The sequence below is a fragment of the Vombatus ursinus genome, unplaced genomic scaffold (genome assembly GCF_900497805.2).
Source record: "Vombatus ursinus unplaced genomic scaffold, bare-nosed wombat genome assembly UNPS02009205.1, whole genome shotgun sequence".
NCBI lineage: Eukaryota > Metazoa > Chordata > Mammalia > Diprotodontia > Vombatidae > Vombatus > Vombatus ursinus.
The window spans coordinates 29,722,733-29,747,783 of record NW_020948983.1 but is presented as its reverse complement, the minus strand read 5'-3'; the positions used below and the strand labels follow the sequence as shown (position 1 = coordinate 29,747,783).

At 42.0% G+C, this 25,051-nt stretch overlaps 1 protein-coding gene across 1 annotated transcript; it reads right to left on the bottom strand.

The window, feature by feature from the left end:
* Nucleotides 1-17: 17 nt before the first annotated feature.
* On the bottom strand, nt 18-25,051 carry RHCG (Rh family C glycoprotein). The gene is made up of 11 exons (XM_027851464.1): nt 24,750-25,051; nt 14,383-14,569; nt 11,864-12,014; nt 11,113-11,260; nt 10,481-10,647; nt 7,603-7,740; nt 7,277-7,413; nt 6,582-6,706; nt 4,424-4,497; nt 1,652-1,753; nt 18-290 (listed from the first exon to the last, which is right to left on the bottom strand). Exons 1-10 carry the CDS (start codon nt 24,931-24,933, stop codon nt 1,685-1,687), a joined length of 1,380 nt encoding a protein of 459 aa, XP_027707265.1. The 5' UTR covers nt 24,934-25,051; the 3' UTR covers nt 18-290; nt 1,652-1,684.

The window sequence follows — 25,051 nt, the reverse complement described above, 5'->3', positions numbered from 1 at the left end:
TTCCCATCCCTCTAGAACCCAATCTCAGGTTACTCCCCCCCCCCCCCTTATCTGTTCCTCTTCCTCTGTACTCAGACTTCTCCCAGGCAGCATGTCAATCTCTGCCTTGGAGATTCTTTGAAGAGTCAAAAATCCTGTGCTTGGAGGTAGGAGACTGAAGGTAGAAAAGTGGATGGGTTGAGAATCCAGAGGGTGGAGGTGGGGAGCATGTCAGTGCATCAAGTCTGGCTCCCAGGAAAAACATACTCTCATTCCTGAGGTCACCAAGACTGAGATGGTCCAAAGGAGGCCTGCAGTTGAAAGAAGCCAAAAATACTTTGTCACATGTCTACTGCCCTACTGGAGCCCAGAGGGCTATGAAAGCTAGGGACCCTAACTCTTGGGGACCCTGCTGACTTTACTCTTCCTCTAAAAAGAGGGTTAAGAAGGCAGTTGCTCACCTTTCCCTTTACCCTCTGATCCCCTACATACCTAACCTTGATGGATCCCCCAAGCCTTTTATCTGTTGAACACAATCCTGGCCTCTGCTGAAGGCCTAGCCACCTTCAAGACCTACAGATAAATTTCTCAGCTCCAAAGCATCAGCAGGATTCAATAACAATGCCTTACATTTACATGTCCCTCTCTTAGCTCATGTGTTCCTCACAAGATTGTTGTTTCACAACAAGGTTCCTCACAACAATCTTATGAGGTAGGCAGGGTAGGTATTAGTACCCTCCATTTTATAAATGAAGGAAAGTGAAATGGCCCGCTTAGCATGGCATAACTAGAAAGTGATAAAGGTCAGAATAGAACCCTGGGCCCAAGTCTCCAAAATCCAGTGCTTTCCCTCACGTTTACCAGATGTCCAATATGTGTGAAGCTCATTACTAAATGTATCACACCACACACCACAAGAGAATTAAGGATCAGCACATCCCTGCTTCCTTTAAGACTCAGCACAAATCCCATCTTTTGTAGGAAGCCTTTCCAAGTGGAAATCTCCCTTGGAGATTGCCTTTCATTGACACTACACACACACACACACACACACACACACACACACACACACACATACATACATACAGATAGATTGATAGATATCTTGCACATTCATAGTTATTAGCATGTTGTCTCTGCCATCAGAATGTGAGTTTAAGGTCAGGAAACAGTTTTGCCTTTCTTTGTATCTCCAACACAGTGCCTGGCACACGTGAATGCTTAAGACAGTTAAGTGCTTGTTGACAGATTGACTACCACCCAGGTAGAGTGGTAAAAGGCTGCACTCCTTCTACCCCAAAAGAATACCCACATTCTTCCTCTCTCTTTTCTTCTTTGATTTGCCATCCAAGAGATCCCCAAATTCCAAGGGACAGCGGCAGGTAGAGTTTAACAAGAGAAATGGCTGTTCATCCCATGTCCCTACTTCAAGAGGCCAGCTCAATTCTAGGCTGGTTCTGGGGTTGTGGACCTTGGACTAGAAAGGTTGGGTGATGGAGCCCAGCTCTGACTGATCATGTTCTGCTGATACTATCAATTCTGTGGTCCATTTGCAAGTCTATGTCTGCTCTTTTGTAGGGTCCAGGCTGTACTTTGCCTTTCTCCTAGAATGGGCCTGCTTTCATGGGGCTTCCCCAAACCAGAGAAATTCCACATCAAGGCACACTCCCACCTGCTCCTCTTCCACAGGTAGTGGGTATCTGTGTTATGATGCCATAGGCTTGAGGGTAGTATCCTCATGATGGTAGCTGTTGCTCTTCTCAGCTTCAGGCACCTGCATAAAGAGGTCATTAGGCCACCTCAACATACTCTCTCCTAATCCTTTCCTATTGCTCTATGGTGGTTGCTGTGAAGGGCTGTACCTGGTGGGGGGGGGAAACCCTCCACACTAGGCATATGGTATGTCACAGGTGCCACCTTGTGGTCACTTAGCATATTACACATCTCTGAATTGACATCTTCCCATCAGATAAATCCATCTCATGCTCAGGATCAAAGCAAACTTCAGTCTAGTGGTCTATGGGGACAAACTTCACTTTTAGAACTTTTGCTAGATCAAGATTTTATGTCTTATTGCTTTTGGCCGGAGGCCATTGAAAGACTTACAGAGCAAAGATAGGTGTAATGTGATCTTTAAAATAAATTATGAAGGTCAAAACAGAACAAAATTAGACTGAGTTTCTGAGGGTAAGAAGAGGTAACATATTACAGCTGGTTACATAAAAGGACTCATGAGACTAATACATCTCCTTCTCGTTTTAGCTGTAATCTAAAATAGGTTCAGCTCTGAATTTTTAAGCAGCCAGTACAACTAGAGAGACTAATAGTTGCATAGGTGTCTATGTTGAAGATTGAATATCCCACCTTTCCTGGAGGTGTTGAAGTGCAGGTGCTAGTTAAGATGACTCCCAAGAGCCAGATTCCAGTTACTCAGGGCAGAATTAAAGGTAATGTGGACGTTCTTTTTTACTGAAAGCCTCCACAGATAACAGTTCACATTTTTGGTTAGTAAGAAAAAAAGTAGTATAACATATTCATACGATCACAGATTTAGAGCTGGGAAGGACCTAAGAGGTCATTTAGTCCCACCCCCTTACGTAACAGATGATCAACCTAAGGTCCAGAGAAATTAATTGACTCCCCCACCCAAGATCATCTAGGGAGTAAATGGCAGAGCTTGGATTTAATCCCAGGGGTTCTTATCCCAAATTCAGCAGACTTTCTGTTGTACTATACTTCCAGAGAGGAGCTTTTTGACAAAGGTAATGGTGTCCATCTCATGCTCAGAATCAAACCATACTAATTTGGACTAATTGGGAGAAAATAGCAGAGATTCTGAATAGTACTATATTTTTAAAAGTAGTCTTACTGCTTTTATGTACTTTAGGCATATATATCCATATGTGTGTGTATATATACATATATACACATATATATATATATTAATACATTGGGTATGGAGAACTGAGATAAGAGTCTTCTGGGGATTTTATTTCATGACTTGGAAAGAATGACTTGTAATTTGATGTATTATCAGGTCTTTCTCTCCCTTGCCACAGCCTCTATCAATTGCCTAATTCCTCATCCAGCTGCAGCTACTCTAGTGCTCAAACTTGTAGACTAACATATCCACAACATATCCTAACTTCAATTCCTGTCCAATCAAAGAGTCTGGGCCCCTTACGCAGACACCCCTTGCTTACATGTCAGTTTGGCAGCCTTTAGTCTGATCACTGGTACCATGAGTCACTCAAGTGACTCCCTGGCTTACTGATTCTTCATCGATTTCTGACCTACTTTGGGGTCTTTGTCTTGATCTCCTGGACTTTCTATCTCTTAGTCTGTTCCCAGTGACTGTTAGCTGAAAAGCCCTTAGCTTTTGTCTGGACCACCTGAACCCCTAGCCTCTTACCTTGCCTATTACTGTTCAAGCTTAGGGCAAGCCTTAATGACTTATGCTCTGTTGATTGACTACTGAATGCCATATAGTAGATATATAGGTGGGTATTTAGCTAATATGTAGCAATATACATATAATTTATAGTAATATAGTTAATATACAGATATATTGGCCCACCTGAGTTCACAGTCAAGGTCTAGAACACAGGAACTTGGTTACTGTATACCATAGAGTAGGTATATAGATGAGTATTTAGCTAATATAGTAATATATACGATAACTTATAGTAACATGGTTAATACACAGATATATTAGCCCATCTGAGTTCACAATCAGGTCTAGAACACAGGAACTTTATTAATGCTAGGTAAGCCTTCTCTTACCCACAGCTAGCAGGTAGGTCCCCTCCCCCCAAGGTTTCCTTGGTCATGCAAGGATGACAGAAGATGGTTGTATATGTATAGTTACAATTATAGTTATACTAGGTTATAGAGAGGTTGTGATCTTTCTGAGTAAAAGATATTAAAGTGGACAGATATTAAAGTTTTATGCCTAGGAGAAACTCAGTAAGAGTTTTTTGAATTCAGTGAAATTAATTTACTTAGGAAAACCTTTTTGAAAATAGATAAGAGTGAGAAAAACTCTTAACTGATTATCCCTGATTAATTTGAAATTATCTAATTTCAAATTCCAGATTAATAAAGTCTGAAATAATGAAGTTCTATTCCATATTTTACTTATAATTCTGCCCTGAATATCTGGAACCACACCATATATCTCTTGGGAATCATTTTAATTAGCACCCATTTTGTGTTACCCTGGATATATTAAGAGGCCCAGAAATAGACTTTCCTCTTGCCCCTAAGATTCTGAGAGTAAAAGAGCATTTTTGCTTCCTCAATCCCCAGTAGCTAAGGAGGACATCACCTGGTGACCAAGTTTCTGTCCATCATCCTGGCCACAGTCAGTTATTTCCTAGCTTTATAAAATGAAAGCACCAATATAGCTGGATTGGAAAAGGACTGCTCATCCTTTGACACTTACCTCCCAATAGACCTCATCCTCAAAGCAGTTTTCATCTGCAGGTTGTCCCCAAAATGGAAGTTTCAAAATAAAGCCTTAAAATAAAACCACCCAAGATAGAGTCAAATGAAGAGAATAAACAAGTCTTTCTTCTCTTGTCCCACTCCCTTTCTGAGAATGCTCTTATTCCAGGGCTCTCACCCAGCCTATTCTGCTGAGAGCCAGTTTAGGCCAGGCTCTGCCTATGTAGATATATGAGGAGCATGGAAATAGCCATATATTCAAGACTCTCCACAATCTGCACCCCACCACCCCCCACCCTTTCCAGCCTGACCTCACACTATTTCCTTCAACATGAGCTTCAGTCCAGTTCCTCCATGTGCACTATACTCTGGTGAATTTGTACATTTCCATGGAATCTTACTGCCATGTTCTGGTTCATCCCATAGGTTTGGGAGCCCATCTCTACCTTCTTACTTCTCGTCTTTCACCTGTTTTAATTCTACCTCTCCTACTCAATAGACATCTAGGTGGTGCACTGGATAGAACACTGGGCCTGGAGTCAGGAGGACCTGAGTTCAAATGTGGCCTCAGACACTTACAGCTATGTGACCCTGGGCAATTCACTTAACCTTGTTTGCCTCAGTTTCCTCATCTGTAAAATGAACTGGAGAAGGAAATGGCAAACCTCTCTAGTATCACAGCCAAGAAAATCCCAAATGGGATCACAAAGAGTTGTATACAACTGAAATGACTCAACAACAACAAAAATAAAAAAATCCTACTCAACTGAAATGCTACTTCCTCCATGAAGCCTTCCCTGATCCTTCAATATCAGCAATAATTCCCACGCTCTGAACCCTAACAAACAAAACTTGCATAGCAATTTCCTTCTTAGGCAATTCTCATGTGTCATTTGACATTGTAGTGATTAATTAATTTGGGAATGAGGATAGGGACTGGACCATGATTTCATTGATGTAGGGAACTCCCCGAAGAGGAAACTTCCTCTACAAGGGTAGGTCCACACCTTCTGTAATTTATGGTTTGAGAGAGTTGCCTAGAGCACTGAGAAGCGGCTCATAGAGTCACATAGCAGCCAGCATATGTCAGAAGTGGAATTTGAACCCAGCTTTTCCTTGCTCTGAGGCCTGTTCTCTATCTACAATGCCTCACAGCATTTTGTATGCTTGTCCTTTCCCCCTTCCTAGATTTGAATCTCCATGAAGGCAAAGACCTTGATTTATTTAATCTTTGTTATATCCCCTAGCTTCAAGCACAGTGCCCTGGACACAGTATGTGCTTAGAAACTGAAGCAGAGAATAAGAGTGGGGTTCACTTCCTTTAGAGGCACCTTTCATCTTGGTCTATCCTGTCTGGCTCTTGGGCAGGTGGTGTGATGAGTTTCTTCATCTCTAGTGGGAAAGTTCATTAGACTTGGGTTCCAGAGTCGGCTTTATCATTAATAAGTTTTGTGACCTTGAACAAGTCCCTGGGACTCAGTTTTCCTCCTCTTTAAAATAAGTAGACTGGTTTAGAGGAGTGAATATATACCTCCCAGGATTCATATTCTGTCAATTAGCAGACAGGAATTCATTTCTCATCCTCCACTGAAGTGGGAGCCGGTGCCATTGTAATACCAAAATGAGCCACAGGGTGGCAACAGCAAGATACAGAATGGAAAAGTGAGGCCCAGATCCCCAAAGAGGAAAGAATAATTGACATTTACATAACACTTCAGTGTTTGTGAAGCTCTTTTGCATACATTCATTTAACCTGAGTCTCCAACAAAACCTGTGAAGCAGGTACCACAGGTGTTATTACCCTCAGTGCCCAGCATACAGTAGGATCTTGATAAATACTCCCCGTTTTCCAGAGAAGGAAGCTCAGGTTTGTAGAGTTAAGTCACTTGCCCCGGGTTTCATAGCTAGTATCTGAAGCAGGATTCTAACCCAGTTCTTCCTGATTCCAAGTCCAATACCATATCCACTACATATTGCTGCCACTCTAACAGGGAAATAAAGAATGGTTTCTATAGTAATCCACAGTCTAAATGTAACTTTTCTCCGAATCAATATCCTATAGTTCCCATTTCATCCCAAATGCAACTTACAGCCATTTCATACATCCCCATAGGTACCAAAGCCTTCCCTTCCCTTATACACCCCCAATAACTCACCTACTATGGCACCTCCCACAAAGGCCATGGCCAGAGACACAAAGATGCCTGCTGCCTGGTATTGGCCCTGCTTTCGAGGGCTCCATCCACTTTTGGAGCCTTCAAAGTCAAAGACTTTCTTGAGCCTAGAGGGGAAAACGGAAACCCCCCCCCAAGTAAGCTAAGACACGAGTGGGGTTGAACCTCTGGGGTCCTAAGCAGAATAGGGACTCAATAAATGTTTGGTGTTGATGGTAACCTGCTTCCTTCATGGCTAATGCCTCTATGTTTAAATGGCCACCAAGATCATAGATTCTCAATGCTTGGAATTCAGTTTTTTCAACTTAAAATGAGAGGGGAATTGAGCTAAGTGATTCTACTTTCCTTCTAGTTCTAACATTCTAAAGTTCTATGTCAGGATTCCCAGAAACTCAAACTGGAGTGTAGGATGGAAGGAGGAGGAATCTAGTAGAATCATTTTTGCCTCTGGATGTCCACCCAACAGTGATTTGCCCATAATAGTTTAATAAATGTTTGAAGAATTAAATTGAAACAATAAAAGAATAGCTAGAAAGAAAAAGATGGGAAGCCCCTAAGAAACATTGGGGGAGTGAGCCTATAGGGAGTTGGGGTTGGCCAGGAATGAGTTAATGGAGAAACAAAAGTCAAGGGGGACCCAGATCTTCCCTATCCCCTGTATCCCATCCCCACCTCACCCTTCTTGTCCATAGACAGCTATACTAGCTTCATTGGCAGTGACAGCACCTACAATGCCCCCGATGATGCCTGGCATGCCATGCAGATTGTTGATGCCACAGGTGTCTTGGATACGCAGCCGAGACTCTAGGAATGGCTAGGGAGAGAAAAGTGCTGACGGTGTGTCTGGCAATGGAGATGCCACCAAAGCCCAGAACTGGGGAGTCCAGAATCATCCTGTCCCCATCTAGAAATGATTCCTTCATCATGATCCTCCCCCTTTCATCCCTTATTTTTCTTCCTTTATATCTCTCCTTCCTCTCTACCACCATTAGGCAGCCCTTACCGTCAAGTAGACAAAGCCCACGGTGGATACAATGCCACAGATGAAGCCAACAATAAGAGAACCATAGGGCATGAGCATCATCTCAGCTGCTGTCCCCACAGCCACGCCACCAGCAAGTGTTGCATTCTGGATGTGAACCTGTTGGGGAAGGGAAACAGAATCATTGCTACAGACAGGAAATCTCAGCCTTGAATTGAGCAGAACTAGGGCTTAGGGCCATGGCAACTTGGTAATGTCCATTTAAACGGGCCAGAATAGACATTCAGTCAAGAAAGCCAAAGATATTGGTTAATCCTATAAACACAAAGCAGTGCAGTTGACTACAGACTTGTGTTCAGATTCTTTTGTCTTGCATATATGTATATAACCACTCCAATTTGTCTGTCTACTCTATATGCATGTATTCCTATGTCAACCCTTTATATGTGACCACATCAGTGTATCTGTGTAGTATGGTAAATTCTAGAGGACTGGATTGTTTCAATATGGTTTTATTTTCATGAAGGTTAGTAGGAACGAATGCATATATAGGTGTACACAATATGGGTTTATTTTCATGAAGGTTAGTATAAATGAATGCATATATAGGTGTATACAATATGGTTTCATTTTCATGAAGGTTAGTAGGAAAGAATGCATACATAGGTGTATACACACCGGTATAGAGTGTATACTACCAGCCCCAAAGTTGCATAATTCCCAACCCAGCCTGAGTTCTGCCCTCATCTCCCCTTTGAACTGAAATGTTACCATTAGCATCACTAATGGATTTAGCCAATCTTTCTCAAAATAATTTGGTCATGGACAAGGAGGTGCTGGTAAATGTTTATTGACCGGCTCTCTGGCAGGAAAATTATGTACATGACACACTTTTAGGTTTACTTTACATTATTAACATTTTTCTCCATCACTTTCTGAAGTCTAGGCAATCAACAAAACAATAAATCAAGCTTTGTTGTTATTGTTCAATCATTTCAATCATGTCCCATTCTTCACAGTCCCATTTGGAGTTTTCTTGGCAAAGATACTAGAATAGTTTGCCATTTCCTTCTCCAGCTCATTTTATGGATGAGGAAACTGAGGCAAACAGGGTTAAGTGACTTGCCGAGGGTCACACAGCTAGTAAGTGTCTGAGGCCAGATTTGAACACAGGAAGAGGAGTCTTCCTGACTCTAGGTCCAGCATTCTTGTGTACTGTGCCACAAATCAAACCAGCATTTGTCAATTTCCAAGGTACAAATACACAGAAGATTAACAACTGATAAGAGCTGGCTTCAGTATAGCCCTGATCATGGAATACTTTCGTGTTGGAAGTATATTGATGTAATTCATAAAGTTTGATCTAGAAGTATCATCTAGAAGTAATACGCTCAGTTCTGGGTACTGTATTTTAGAAAGGACTTGTATCTCATATCTTACACTTCAATTCTCTTTCCACTACACATCATGGTGTCTTTCAATTTAGCTGGACAGGGTTCAGAGGATGGTGACAGGTTTCAGCAAGCATCAATCAAAGGAACTGTGCATACACAGTTTAGAGAAGAGAAGACATAGGGAAAAGAAGGGTAGCTGTCTTGGAATACTTGGAGGTCTATCAGATGAAAGAGTAGACTTGTTTTGCTTGGACCCAGAGGATAGAACTAGAAGCAATAGGGTCAAAGCTTTAAAAGCAAATTTAGGCTTGGTGCAAGGAAAAAAACAACCACAGAGCTATCCAGAAGTGGAATAAGTTGTCTGACATTCTCCCTCATGAGAGATCTTCAAGCTGAGACTGATGGCCACTTCTTAGGTATGTCATAGACAGGATTCTTATTTCAGAATGGATTGGATTAAATGGATTCTAACGGATTGGGTAAGATGGACTTCCAACTCTGTTGGGAAATAGCCCTAAAGTAGATTGGATCAGGGAAATTTTGGAACAAAATAGAGAAAATTCAGCCTATCTTATAATATCACACTTAATATTATTTTGTTTTGTATCATACATTTTTATATAATTTATGTACAATTATGTCAAATATTTAAGAAGGAAAAAAATTAATGCTATCAAAATTTATTGGTGAAACCCTTATTCACATGCTGCAGAACAGTTGGGGTCCATGAAACATAATATATGAAAAGCAGAGTAGAATGTTGTCTCCAGAGGGCTCATGTTAAACTGTCCAAATACACATTTACTATCTAGGGGTAGAAGGGCCTTAAGAGTCTCCTTTAGTGTATTAACAGAGAAGCACGTATTAGTCTAGTTGTTACCTTGGACAGCACAGGGATCCAGAGAGTCTGGCCTGAAGAGAATGAGATACAACATAGGAAAGAAAAAAGTAATAGGTGGCCCAGAAGGCAGTATGCAACATCACGAGGCTCCAAAGACACATTCACAATTGTGTTTAGAGCTAGCCTTAGTATCTCTCTTTTTTTTCCTCTCTCAATATTACTTAGAATTAGGAGTTTGAGCTCCTACTCTACATCAGTAGATGTCAACCCTCTGATTGTCCATCTGGTTTCCACTCATAAGCTCACACAATCTAAGATAGTCACCTAATTCTGATTTTGATTTAAAATTTTTTTTTATTCACCATTTACTGAGTGCCTACTATGTGTAAAGCCCCACGCTAGAGCTTTTGGGTGGGTATACAAAGGTGAATAAGAAATTGTACCTATCCTCAATGAAATTAGTAGGTGGTAGGAATAAGACAAGTGCATTGATAAAAGCTTTCATTCAGACTTAAAATCCTTGTGGCATCTTAGGGAGAATTTTTTTGAGTTGCAACTGGTCCAACTTTGGGTTTACATCATCCCAACCCTCCAAATATCAAAGGGGCATCTAGTTGTGTTTCCCAAACACCAGAACCCTCCCCACATCTTACCTCCTACTCACCATGTCAAGCTTGCCCTTCCGTTGCAGGGCGCTGGAGAGGGCCACACTGGTGAGCACACAGGCAGCCAGGGAGCAGTAGGTATTGATGGCTGCCCGGTGCTGGGCATCTCCATGGTTGGAAACAGCTGAGTTAAAGCTAGGCCAGTACATCCACAGGAACAAGGTGCCTGGTACAAAGGAAGTTAGGCAGGCACTAAAACAGTTTATGCTACGAAGAATAATTCTAATAAAATAGAAAAAATAATACACAGGATAACAAGCCACCTCCACCAGTCCTGATACTGAACTTCTGCCTACTACAGTGTCTGCCAATGGGACACATTGGAGAAAATGTGGGATGAGGCTCCATAGGTAAACAGGCTAAGGGACAGAAGCTTTGAGCTTCAGGGAGAGAATGAATAACCCCAGAATCCCTCTGTCTTCACTTCACCACCATGGATATCTCTGAGATCCCATGACCTGAAGGTTCACTGCTGGGAGAGACAGTTCCTGAGTTTCAGATTGGAGGGCAGGAATGGAGGGTGGGTACTGCTGGTTGCTGAACATCCCACCAGGTTGCCAGGTGAACAGATTTCAAAGGTCAAATAAAGCCCACCCCTGGTCCCTGCCAATATCAGGGCTCAATCTCTCACCAATCATGGCAAAGATGTCTGAGTAGTACACAGAGCTCTGCCTCTCCTTGCTCTGTGCCAGGTTGGGCCGGTAGAGGATCCAGGTCACTGTAAGTCCAAAGTAGGCCCCAAATGTGTGGATGGTCATAGAGCCACCAGCATCCTTTACCTTGGGCATGAAAATGGAGAGTTAATCCTTACTTGTCTGAGTCACTCCCCAAGGACAGAGGTTGAGGCCCTAGGAAGGATGTCAATGTCAATCAATTCTCAAAAGGCTTCAGGGTTAAGGAACCTGCCGCCTCAAGGCCACATGCACCCTCTAGGTCCTCAAGTGAGGTCCTTTGACTGAATCCAAACTTCACAGAACAAATCCCTTTAATAAAAGCATTTGTTCTATAAAACTTGAACTTGGTCAAAAGGCCGCACCGAAGGACCTAGAAGGCCGCATGTGGCCTCGAGGCTGCAGGTTCCCGGCCCTGGACTGATAGGGGATATAGGCTTGGGACCATCAAAGTTCTTTTCTTCTTTGGCTCTCTTTTCTCCCCATTCTCCCCTGTAGCCCCACCTGTCATTTTGTCCACTCACATAAATCTCTGATTTATTCTGAAGTTGAGCTCAGACCAAAGGTCATCAGGAGGTGACCAGACAAAGGAGGGGAAATGAGTCTCTTAGACTGAAGACCCAACCACTAGAGTCCTGCTTCTGCCAGGATCGTGCTGGTCTGCTTTGGTTCATCTAAATTAAAATCACGTCGAGGCCACGGTGACCTCACCTGGAGAAGGTTGAGGAGGATGTACTCATTCACTGAAAAGAGGGTCACCTGGAACAAGGTCATGATGAGCAGCTGTATGGGGCTGACCTTGCCAAGGACAGCTCCAAAGGCCACACAGACAGAGCCTACACAGAAATCTGCATTGATGAGGCTGTAAGGAGACAGGTTCAGAGGAATTTGTGAGTTACGTTGGGCCCCCCAGATAGCATGGGATCCCGAGGTGACAAAGAGTCTGGGCACCCTGGAAATCCTTTCAGGACAGCGGCTGTGCTCTCAGTTTTTGCTAAAGTCCAAACTGCTTAGCGGGACATTCAAGACCTTCTGTGATCTGGCTGACAATCTACCTTGTTCAACGTTATTGCCCACCCTTCTTCTGTATGTGCCCTACATTCCAGCCAAAATGGACTAGCTATTGTCTTCAAGTTCTCCTGTGCTGGGCCTGGAGTCAGGAAGACCTGGGTTCAAAGCCTGCCTCTGACACTCACTAGCTATGTGACCATGAGCAAGTAAGCTATCCTCAGCCTCAGTTTCCTCATCTATAAATGAGGGGTCTGGACTAGAGGGCCTCCAATGTACTTTCCTGCTCTAAGCCTATGATTCACCATGCCTTTCCTTATGCCCTTCTCTATCATGAAAATGTCTTTCCACCATTCCCTTTATTATTCCCTTCACTGCAAGGGCCTGCTCTAATGAGACTTCCTCCTTTCTTGACTTCCCTAATCAGCTGCGATCCCTCCCTCTTTTGAGTTCCCATCACAATTGGTTTCACCTCTTATGGGACTTATTGCATCCTGCCTTCTTCACAGCTATGGGTATAGACGTCTCAACTCTTCTACTTGCACCCTAAACTCTTTAAGCACAGGGTCTAAGCCTGATTCGGCCTGATATTCCATACAGGGCTATGAACACAGGAGGTACTCATTAAATGGAACCTCAAGATAAAGGCAAAGAGTAGATACAACTAAAGACTAAGAACTTACATTTGTTCATCAAACCCCAGGATAGAAGACTAGGTCGCATGCCTTGAAGTTGGTGAGATGGTTTCAGAACCAAAGAAAGTAATACTTTAACTAGGAGGGTAGGAGAGAAGATTTTGGCTGCAAGTCAAATGGAAAGTCCCAGTCATCTTTAGGGTGTAGTGGCAAGGCCAAAAGGTTAAGTGACTTGTCCAGGGTCACATAACTACTAAATTTCTGAGGCAGGATACAAATTCAGGTCTTCTTCACTCTAGGCCTGGCACCTCCTATGATCTCATTTGATCATCACAACAATATTGACTAGTAGACAGGGAAGACCTTACTAATTCCCTTTTCATATGTGAAGAAATTGAGGATCAATGAGAGATGAAATTACAAATTTCTTGATTCCTAGACCAGTACTTCTTCCACTACTAGATTTTTGAGACTGTTATCAGGGGCAACCATGCTTTAGCACTACACATCCCCATGTGCCACTATTAAACAAAATACTGAGCTGGATAGATGTTTGATTCAGTGTGGCATTTCTTATGTTGTTAGAGCAATACTCAGTCTTACAAAGAGGCTAGAGGACCCAACACCCCAACACAGAAAGAATGTGGGATAAGTATCCCTCTCCAACTTTCCCTAAGGAAGGGCCAGACCTTCTTGCAGCATCCAGATCCCACTGATGGTTCCCCCCCACCCCCAACAATTCCCAGTGCCTAGTGCAATCATTTGCACATAGTAATTGCTTAAACAAATGTAAGTTGAATTGAATTAAATGTGCTAGGTGACAGTGCAGGGAGGAGTATATGTGTATCTGTTGAATCCTAGAGTCAGTATGTACGAGATAGATGTATAGGGCAGTTGTGCTAGACACTGTCACAATATGTGATTTTGAGCAAGTCATCTTGCATTTACATCTCTGGATGCTTATTGTTATTTGTATGTGACATTCCATTCCTCCCACCTTCCCTCATGCCTTTGTTCAAGCTGCCCACCTACCCTCCCCACGCTTAGAATGCAATTTCTCATCATCTATTCCTTTTCATTCATTCAATAAACATTTATCAAGCACCTACTATGTGCCACACACAGTGCTAAGCTTCCTCTGAGCCTCAGTTTAAGTGTCAACTCTTGCTCAAACCTTATCCTGATTCCTCCAGCTGTCAGTGCCCTTGATCCCACAGAACTGTGTTGTGTTTATTTTAGGTATGTTTTATTTGGATTTATTTGGGTTCATGTTGTTTCTTCCTCTAGTAGAATGCCCTCCTTGAGGGCAAATACCAGTTCACTTTTTCATGGGCAGCCTCAAGAACTAGCACAATGCCTGGCACATAGTAGGTCCCTAGTAAATGCATGAAGAATATATGATTAATGGAATTATAAGATGAGGGAATAGTACATGATGATTGCTAGGATCTTTCTCAATTCTTTTACTTTGGCTTCAGATTTTGTGATTGTAAAATATGATGGGAGGATGTTTGAGAGGGTTAGTTCATTCCCCCAAAGCTCCTTCAGAACCCATGCCTTCCGCTCCAGTCACCCAGTCCCTCTTACTTCTCCACACCGATGAGGATGTAGCCATCATGGAAGGAGTGGAACCAGCCTTGCATCAGCAGTGCCCACTGGATTCCAAAAGCCGCCAAGAGGAAATTGAAACCAACAGAACCAAAACCATAGCGCTGCAGGAAGGTCATGAGGAAGCCAAAACCCACAAAGATCATAACATGGACGTCCTGGAAACCTGAAGAAAGAAAAGCAGGAACCCTTATTATAAAGGCAACACAGCTATTCAGTATTTCTGATCTCTCTGTGCCCCTAGCCCTTTATTATGAATGAATGGATCTCCTGAACTGCCTTTGACAAGAGGTCCACGCTCGTGGTTCATCACCTTGTCTGCCACTGGAATCCAGGCTTAGGGCAATGTACTTTCCTAGAGCAGGCTACACAGACCCAAGAAGCAAAATGTGGATCTGGAAGCAGAGGTGGGGGAATCATAGGTTTAGAAATCAAGAGTTAATTGTGCCATAAGAAATGACAGGCAGGATGCTCTCAGAAAAACCTGGAAAGACTTATATGAACTTATGCCAAGTGAAATGAGCAGAACCAGGAGAGCACTGTACAGTCACAGAGATACTTAAGGATGATCAACTGTGAAAGACTTGGCTTCTCTGATCAAAACAATGATCCAAGATAATTCCAAAGGACCCATGATGAAAAATGCTATCCACCTCCAGAGAGAGAACTGATGCTCTGAATGAAGACTGAAGTATACTTTCTTTTTAAAATGTTATTTTTCTTTTTTGGCTGTGTTTTCTTTTGCGACATGACTAATATGGAAATATGTTCTGCATGACTTCACATGTATGATCACTATCAAATTGCTTGCCTTCTCAAGGAGGAGGGAGGTGCTGAGGGAGAGAATTTGGAACTCAAAATTTTAAAAAATGAATGTTAAAAAATGTACATGTAATTGGAAAATATTTAATGAAATAAAATTTTAAAATTTAAAAAGAAATCAAGAATAGGTCCTTCAGTAAAAATCAGCCCAGTCTTGAATCCTGCCTTATTCTCTCTACAGGACAGGGATTAGAGGTGGGAGATATTGGGAACACAAGTTCTAGAGCAAGATGAGAGGAGACCCTGTGGTTACATCAAGTTGAAGGAGTGAGAGTTCTCTTACAGTCTTGGATATTTGTTTGTTTCCTCCCCAAGAGAAAGCCACATCTTACTAGTAGAAAAACCATAGCTTTGAATACATAGAACTTTGTCAGCAAGGTGATGTCTCTGCTTTTTAGTATGCTGTCCAGATTTGCCATAGCTGTCCTTCCAAGGAACAAACATCTTTTAATTTCATGGCTATAGTCACTATTGGCAGTGATCTTTGAGCCCAAGAATATAAAATCTGACACTGCTGCCATTTCCTCTCCTTCTGTTTGCCAGGAAGTGATGGGACCAGACGCCTTGATCTTAATTTTTTTTTTTATGTTAAGTTTCAAGCCTATTTTTACGCTCTCCTCTTTCACCCTCCTCAAGAGGCTTCTTAAGTCTTCTTCGCTTTCTGCCATCAGAGTGGTAAAATATGCATATCTGAGATTGTTGATATTTCTCCCAGCAACTTTAGTTCTGGTTTTTGATTCATCAGCCTGGCATTTCCTGTGGCATATTCTGCATTTAAGTTAAACAGACAAGGTGACAATGTGCAGCCTTGTTGTTCTCCTTTCCTAATCTTGAACCAACCAGCTGTTCCATATTCAGTTCTAATTGTTGCTTCTTCTTCTTCTTTTTGGCAAGGCAATTGGGGTTAAGTAACTTGCCCAGGGTCACACAGCTAGTAAGTGTCAAGTATCTGATCTGAAACCAGATTTGAACTCAGGTCCTCCTGGCTCCAAGGCCGGTGGTCTATCTACTGTGCCTAATTGTTACTTCTTGACTCGCATACAGGTTCCTCAGGAGACAAGTAAGATGATCTGGTACTCCCATCTCTTTGAGGACTTGCCACATTTCGTTGTGATCTACACAGTCAAAGGCTTTAGTGTAGTCAATGAAGCAGGAGTAGATGTGTTTCTGAAACTTCCTTGCTTTCTCCATAATCTAGGGAATGTTGGTAATTTGGTCTCTAGTTCCTCTGCCTCTTTGAAAACCAGCCTACACTTCCGGTAATTCTCGGTTCACATTTGCTGAAGCCTAGCTTACAGAATTTTAAGGATAATCTTGCTGGTGCATGAAATTAGCACAATTGTTCAATAATTTGAGCATTCTTTGGCTTTGCCCTTCTTTAAGATTGCGACATGAACTGATCATTTCCAATACAGTGGCCACTGTTGAGTTTTCCTAATTTGTCGGCATATTGAGTACACCACTTCAACAGCATCATCTTTTAGAATTTTAAATAGCTTAGCCCCACTAGCCTTATTGTTAGCAATGCTTCCTAAGGCCCACTTGACTTCATTCTCCAGAATGTATGGCTCTAGATCAGTAACCACACCACTGTGTGTACAGTTCTTTTGTATATTCTTGACAACCTTTATTAATCTCTTCTATTTCTGTTAATTACCTCCATTAGTTATAATATACGAAAGTTTCCATATTTATGGGGCAAGTGTTCTAAGAAGGCTGTTACTGGGGCAGCTGGGTGGCGCGGTAGATAGAGCACCGGTCCTGAAGTCAGGAGGACCTGAGTACAAATCCAGCCTCAGACCAAACACTTGTCACTTAATAGCTGTGTGACCCTGGGCAAGTCATTCAACCCCAATTGCCTAAAAACAAAACACAAAAAAAACCCCCAAGAAGTCTGTTACTAAACTACTCAAAGACTAAGCCCTCCTGCTTTCTCGTGATCCAATGATGATTAGGATGAAAAAGAAGGATCAGTTCACTGGTTCTACATTGACTCCTTTTCCTCAAACTTAACTATTATCTGGGCATTGTGATATTAAGTTGGACTTGAAAGTCAAGATAGATCTTGGTTCAAATCCTGCCTCTAATATTTACTACTATTTCCCTGTATTGTTGCTCATATTTTTATATACAGCTTGTCTCCCCAACTGGATCATAAGTTTCCTGAGGGCATGGACTGTGTCTTAGACATCTCTGTATCACTCATTTTTAGAACACAGTAGGCACTAATTATTTATTCATATTGATGAGGATTATAATTTTTTTAATACTAGCCAGGGGTGGGGAATTCTCTGGCTTTTGGCCAATGGCCAGTTTTCTAAAACCAACAAACAAAAAACTACTGCCCCCATGGCTTTGCTATTAAATTGACAAATAAAATTTGTAAAAATCTGGTCCTTCCAGATTAAGGTTCATCCTGCCGTCCCTACCTGTGTGAATCGTTCTGAGCTGGCACTGTTAGAGATAGAAGAGTAGAGGCCAGGCAGTTTGCCACAGGCAAGTTTCCAGTCATGGTTCTGGCTTCTCTCCCTATGGCCCTTTCCTCTCAATTCAATTTAAAAAGCTTTTATTTAATGCCTGTTATTTACTTTAGAGGCAATGTGGTTTGGAGGGGAAAACGCTGGATTTGAGTCTGAGGAGCTGGGCTCAAATCATGGATCTTTTACCTACTGCTTGTCTGACCTCAGGCAAGCTACTGAACTCTGGGCAGCAGTTTTTCTAATTATAAAATGAGGGTGTTGGATCACCTTAAATTCTATTATGCAATGCAGTGGGGATGGTACAATCAATTTGTTATGTAGATCTAGACCCAGTGGGTGGAAACTTGCTGCCTTGAGGAGATACATGTCCTCAAGTGCGTGCCTTTGACTGAATCCAAATTTCACACAACAAATCCCCTTAATTAAAAGGATTTGTTCTGTAAAAACAAGGACCTAGAAGGCCACATGTGACCTCGAGGCCACAGGTTCTCCAACCTCTAAAGGGTAACTGAAATTTGTAGAAGATTCAAAAACTTCATTCTATAGTATATTTATTTATTTTGAAATTTATGGAATAAAACAAGCATTTACATAACATAGTAGAATAAAAAAGATGGTTGCATATGAAACTGCAAATCTATTTTGTACAATTTGCTATTCCTTTTAAATATATAATAGAGTTATCATGTAAATTTCTTTTTTTTTCTTTGCTCCCCCAATCCCACCTGAGAGATGGCTACCATTAGACACAAATAGTGTGTATATGTGTGTGTCTAAAATTATTCTATACATATTTCTATTTATCAGTTCTTTCTCTGGATGAAGATAGTATTTTTCTTCATATGTCCTTTATAGTATCATTTAGTTAAAATATTTGTCAACCTGAATTTTGAGGTAGTTCGATAGAGAAGAAAAAACCCTAGACTTTGGAGATAGCCAAGACCTAAGTTCAAATCCCATTTCTGACATTTGCTACTTTTGTGAGCAAAGGAAAGTCATAACCTTTCTGAGCTTTAAATTCCTGATTTATTTTTTTAAAAAGGGGGTGGGGGTGGGAGGGAGGCTAATAGCAGTTGTAGTTACTGGCTAGATTTCTTTCTCAAAGACCAAGCCTGAAACCCAGTTCACTCTGCAGTTCATAGATTGGACAACAATAGGTCCCTGCCCAAGCACCACTTAATGGTTATTTTTCAGGCCCTCCTAGCTCAGAATGAATGTAAATAGTAACTGCTTCTCTTTTGGCCAGCCACCCTGAGGGTCTTCTCCTCCCAGTTTGATTTTTTTTTTTTTTTTGGTTGTTGTTGATTAAAGGGGCCATCCTTTGACTCATTTCTTAAAGAGGCCTATTCACTGAATGGGTGTTGCCCCACTCAAAGTGAGAACCAGAAAAGACCTTAGCTTAAAAGGGCCAAGGTCTCCCATTGCATCCTGGGCCATCTCCAGTCAGCCTGATGAATATCAGGCCACTGGACCCAGATGGCTCTGGAGGAGAAAGTGAGAAGCCTGGTGACTTTGCACAGGGCTCCCTCATTCAAATCAAAGTCAATTGCAAGTCATGGCATCATCTAGGACAACAACAACTTACTTCACAGAGTTTTTAAGAGGATCAAATTAGCATGAGTTATGTACTTTGTAAGTTTTAGAATATTATACAGGGAGTCCCAAATGTCTTAGTGCCATTTTAAGCTTTTTAAAAAAGTAGCTTAAGTTATTAATGCTTATTTTTATAATTAATAATTTAACATTTTACCTTTATGCAATATAAATATAATATTTTTATCTTATTTATTACATTTAATAATAAGCTTATTATTAAAGCTATTAAAAATAGCTTTAAACTGCACTAAGACTTTTGAGACACCTTGTACATAAATACTTATTATCAGTTATTATGATGATCAGTTACTATGATATGTTACATAAATACTTATTTTCAATTATTATGATGACGATCATTACTCAGCATTTCAGTAGGCACGTGCCTCATTAAGAGTGGGGGCTATGACTAAAGAAATGCCTAATATGCATAGTCAACAACTGGATAATAATATGAAGTTATATATTATTAGGTGCAAAGATCAGTGGCAGGTACAGTAAGTGCCTCAAGGATTTAGAGAAAGAAGCAGATGTGGCCTGGAGTGATCAGGCAAGACTTCAAGGAAAAAGAGAAATTTGAGCTAGGTCTCAAAGAATGGGTATGATTTAAATATGTGGAGAGAAGTGGGATGGTATTCTGGGAAAGAGGGAGACAGTGAATAAAAATAGTTAGGGCAGTGAAGGGGCAGACCCCACAAAGCAGGTCAGCTGGACCTCAAGGTTCCAGACCCTGAGACAGTTCACTGTGCTAACAGGCCACCATTGCTTTCTCCTAAATGCTGCAAACATTCAGGTTACTGAGTGTAGGCCAGTAAGGTTTAGAGCTGGAAGGTGAGTTAGAGACTATTTCCTCATAGCTACCATTTGCTATGGCGATTAAAGGTTTTACAATTCTACAGTTCTTTACACACATGATTTCATTTGATCCTCAACAACAAACCTGTGATATGGGTGCTATTATTAGCCCCATTTTATATATGAGGAAATTGAGGCCAAGCGAGGTGGATTTTCTCAAGTAATTGACAGCTAGTACTCTTTTTGAGCTAGAATTGGAACTTGGGTCTTCCTGATTACAGGTCCAACTCTCCAGCCACCTACAGATGAGGAAACTGATGCCCAGAGGTGGAAAGTTATTTGCCTGAGGTCACTTGTTTAGTAAGTAGCAGAGCTGGAATGGCACCAGGCAAACAGTTGGTGGTCCTCAGGGAATAATCAGAGCTCGCTCTAACTTCCCCAGGTTAATTCTACGGACAGTCAATATGTCAATATTCTTATTCAAGTAGCAGAATCTCCTCATCTCTTCCCTACCTTATTCTTAGTATCTGTCCCCAACTTCAAAACCAAGGTATATCTAGGAATTTTTATGCCTATGCAACCACCATAAACTGTGCTCCAGGCAAGCAGATTACTTAAGTGTATCATCAGTCAAGGAATGTTGCCATGCACCAGGGCCTCTGCCATGAGGCTACAGTCAGGCAGAGGGGAAGAGAGGGATCTGGAGCAGAGGAGTGAGACACAGAACTGAACAGGGAGACACTCACCCCCACCTGCTATTTTGGCCCATTATTCTGGCTATGTGCTCAGCTGGATTCTGCCAGAGTACCAAGCACCATCGACACCCTCTAGATCTGGCATCTTGAGAGCAGCCCAGTTTAACTCTAGCTCTGGTTATGGTTCTGCTTCAGAGAGGGTCACGGACTCATTGAATTGCGGATTTGGAAGGCTCTCTCTACAGGACATCTTGTCTAACCTCTAGCTCAGGAAGTCACTCTAATATTCCCGACAAGGTGACATCCCACTTCTACTTACATGCTTTTAGTGAAGATCTTTCCATTGTTGGTTACTTCTGTTAGAAGAATTGCTCAATTAAGCCAGAATCTGCCTCCCTATAACTTTTACTCATTGGCACCAGGGCTGACTTCCAGTGCAACACAGAATAAGTCCAATGACTCTAGTATTATGTATTTAGATTTAGAGCTGGAAGGGACCTCAGAGGTCATCTGGTCTAACCCCTTCATTTTGCAGATGAGAAAACTGAGACCCAGAGAGGGGAAATGATTTGGCCAAGGTTATGCAGATATTGATTTAATAGCAAACCCAGAATTCTATGACTGACTCTAAATCTGGTGCTCATTCTCCTGTGCCATGCTGCCTCTTACTATGTCTATAAATATTTAAGGATAACTACCATGCCATTGGCACAATGGATAGAGTACTGGGCTGGGAATCAGGAAAATTCATCTTCCTGAGTTCAAATCCAGCCTCAAATATTTACTTGCTGTGTGACCCTGGACAAGTCACTTAACCCTGTTTACCTCAGTTTCTTCTTCTGTAAAATGAGCTGGGAAAGGAAATGGCAAACCGCTTCAGGATCTCTGCCAAGAAAACCCCAAATAGAGTCACGAAGAGTCTGTGACTCAGCAACAAAACTACGCCATCCCTTTCCCCCTCCACCAAGTCTCTTTTCTAGGATCCTTTATTTTTTTAATTCTTCTTTTTATGTCTCTAGACCCCTAGCCATCCTGGTTCTTTCTCATCCTCTACTGCACTCTACTTTGTTATCAACATCAGTCCTTTCTGAGCTATTGCCCTCAGCTGACCTAGCCTTCCCCAGGGACCATTGGCTTGTGTAAGAGAGCTCTGTGGCAAATCCCCTCAAATTAACTATGGGATTAAGGTTAAATTTGCAAGAGGTATTCCCCAAGGGGCTGCTCTGACTACATCATAGGTAAGCCTAGCCTCTCTGCCACCCCTTCTTTATATGACCTGATCCTGCTTAAACAGATCTCTCCAGGGAAAGCAAATGAGAAAAACTAGTCCCACAAATGAGGGGTTGGGGGTAGGGGGAAGACGGGGAACTGAACGGATGAAGATGAAGCTCCTGCACAGGTGTTAGCAATCTCTTGCCAAGAATTGAGAATGAGTTTAAAAAAAAAAAAACCTTTGCCTCTCCCAACCTATTAAAATGGTTACACTCCCTCTTGACTGGAAGGAAAAGAAAGCTGAAATCAAGAAACCAGTTTGGTAGAAAAAGATCAATGCCTTCCTTCCTTCAGTTCCACAGCCATCCTGAATCTCCAGTACTGTCTGGTTCCTCTGATTCAAGCATTTAAGACAGAGACGTCAAGTCATACATTAACTCTGTTAGTGTTAGAGTTAGACTGTTTACATGTTTGGCATAGTATTAGAAGAGGAAGGGGATATTTTTGGTCCTTATCCAGAAAGTATCTGAAATTTCACCATTAGAGATTCATTCCTTTGGCATTTATTTTTCAAGGATCCCCCATTAAAATGCAAATACCCACAGGTGGAGTTAAGACCTTTCACTTTATCTCAGTTGAAGTGAGAGTGAGGGCAGATTGAGGTGAGAGGACCAGAGGAAAGATAAGAATGTGGTAAAGAGAGGAACCTTATCATACATTTTTGCTTAAAGTCTTTGTAGACATGGTAACATATATGTCTACATGTCCTGTGGACTATTTGTATCCTAGGTAAGTAATGGGTGTGTGGATATCTCTCTATGGACTTTACCTTTTAATCCTAAACACAAGATTCCTATGCTACAAAAGAAAAGTTCCCTCCCCCACACCTACTCCCCACCGAGTCCTGGTATCTGAAACCTAATCTCCTTTTTGACTCATTCATTCTCAGGATTGGCAGAAAAAGCTTTCTTACCTACCAAGCTTAAGCCAAGAATCTGACCAAAAAAAAAAAAAAGAGTTTTCTTCTGGGTCCCTACTGAGACAAATGGGATTACTGGGAGAATGTGGTCTCCATTTCCTCTGGGCCCCACTACTGCCATGATCTGGACTTCTATAAAATTCTCACAAATCAAATACTGGTAGCCCTTGGCTTTTTTGCCAGTGTTCTCTCAGTATTTCCCAAGCATCAGAGTGGCACCCTACTAAGACCACCCTCGTCAACACTTTGCAGGTGTACAAACCAAAAATCCAAGAGTGAGGTAGGGTCTTTAACATATCCTAATGTCAAATCCAATAACTATTCCCTGGGTAGCCACCATCCTTTCTAATAAATAAGGATGTTTGTGGGGATAAAAGAGGGATATGGGGGAGACCAGGTCAAGAAGATGCCCTTGCTACATTCTGTTTAGTCCAGGACAGAATATAAAGCTGGGTTTTGTTTTTTTTTTTAGCTCATCAGATCATAGATTTTTAGTTGGAAAAGATCAAGAGATCAGCTAGTTCAGGAATTCTTCACCTTTTTGGTGTCAGTCTGGTAAAGCCTATGGACCCCTTCTCAGAGTAATGTTGTTAAATACATAAAATAAAATACATAGCATTGCAAAGGAAGCCAATGATGGTCAAACAAAGATGTCATTTTCTCTATTCAAATTCATAGATCCCCTGAAATCTATCCACAGAACCCTTGTCCATGGACCCTAATCCTGACCTGGTCAAATTAGAGATCACCTAGTCTAAGTCGATCATTTTGACCCAGAGATGTGAAGTAATTTGGCATGGGTGACCCAAAGTAGCATAGCCAGAATCAAATCTGGGTCCTTTGAATCCAAAATTTGCTGCCCACCCCGCCCCCCGCCCCCAGTATTTTAAATACTGTTATGTCCTGAAGTTTCAGACTATGCAAATTCTTCCATTCCCCAGGAATTTTTCCAGGTACAGTAGGTAAGTAAGTATCTTGGTTCTATCAGACACAAGGCAAGGTTTGCTGTCAAAGAAAGAACATTCGTAAAGGGCAGTGAGAGGTTGAAAATTAGTTCAGGGGCAGCTAGGTGGCACAGTGGACAGAGCTCTGGCCTTGGAGTCAGGAGGACATGAGTTCAAATCCAATCTCAGACACATGACAGTTCCTAGTTGTGTGACCCTGGGCAAGTCACTTAACCCCAATTGCCTCACCAAAAAAGCAAAAAGAAAAAAAAAGTCATTTCTTTAGGGGCAGCTAGGTGGCGCAGTGGATAGAGCACCGGCCCTGAAATCCGGCCTCAGACCAAACACTTGACACTTACTAGTTGTGTGACCCTGGGCAAATCACTTAACCCCAATTGCCTAAAAATAACAAACAAACAAACGAAAATTAGTTCAACATTGTTTCCCTGCCTCTTCTGCCTCTGCTCTTATTTTAGCCAACCATTTTTCACTATTCCTCCTTCACAATGAAACTAGACCCTGGAACTAAGATCCCAGTGAGGTCCCCCCAGTTTAAATCTTGAAGGTATGTGGAACGTGGATTATGGGAATGAGGGGGACAGAGTTGGGCATTTGTGCCTTCTGAGCCTCCTTCTGAGCCCAGAATATTTGCCTTGTGCTGAAGGCTTTTAAAGGGTGTTGCTTAAGCCAAATGTGGAGGTGGAGGGGTTGTCCCAAACTCAGGAAGGGAGATTTTCCAAGTACAGTCAGAGATTTCAATAGAGATTGAACCAGAGAAGGATTTGTCGGTTGCCTAGAAGGCAAATCCTGTGTTTTTACTTACTTGGATACCGGTAGTAGAAGTCATTCTCTATGTCGCTGGAAATGTTACCGTGCCTCTTCTCAATCCAGTGTGCATCAGCCTCAGGATCATAGCGCACGAACACCCCAAAAAGGACCACCATGACCACCTGTAAGATGAAACAGGTGAGTGGCAGTCGCCACCGAAGGTTAGTATTCCATGCCATCTTGGGTGACTTCCCTAGCTACTGTCCTGGTAGCCCAGCCACAGGCACCCAGAAGAGGATGAGCAGCTGAGTATCAAGACCGGGGAAGCCTTGGTGCTCTGGTGGCTTTGAGGGAAAA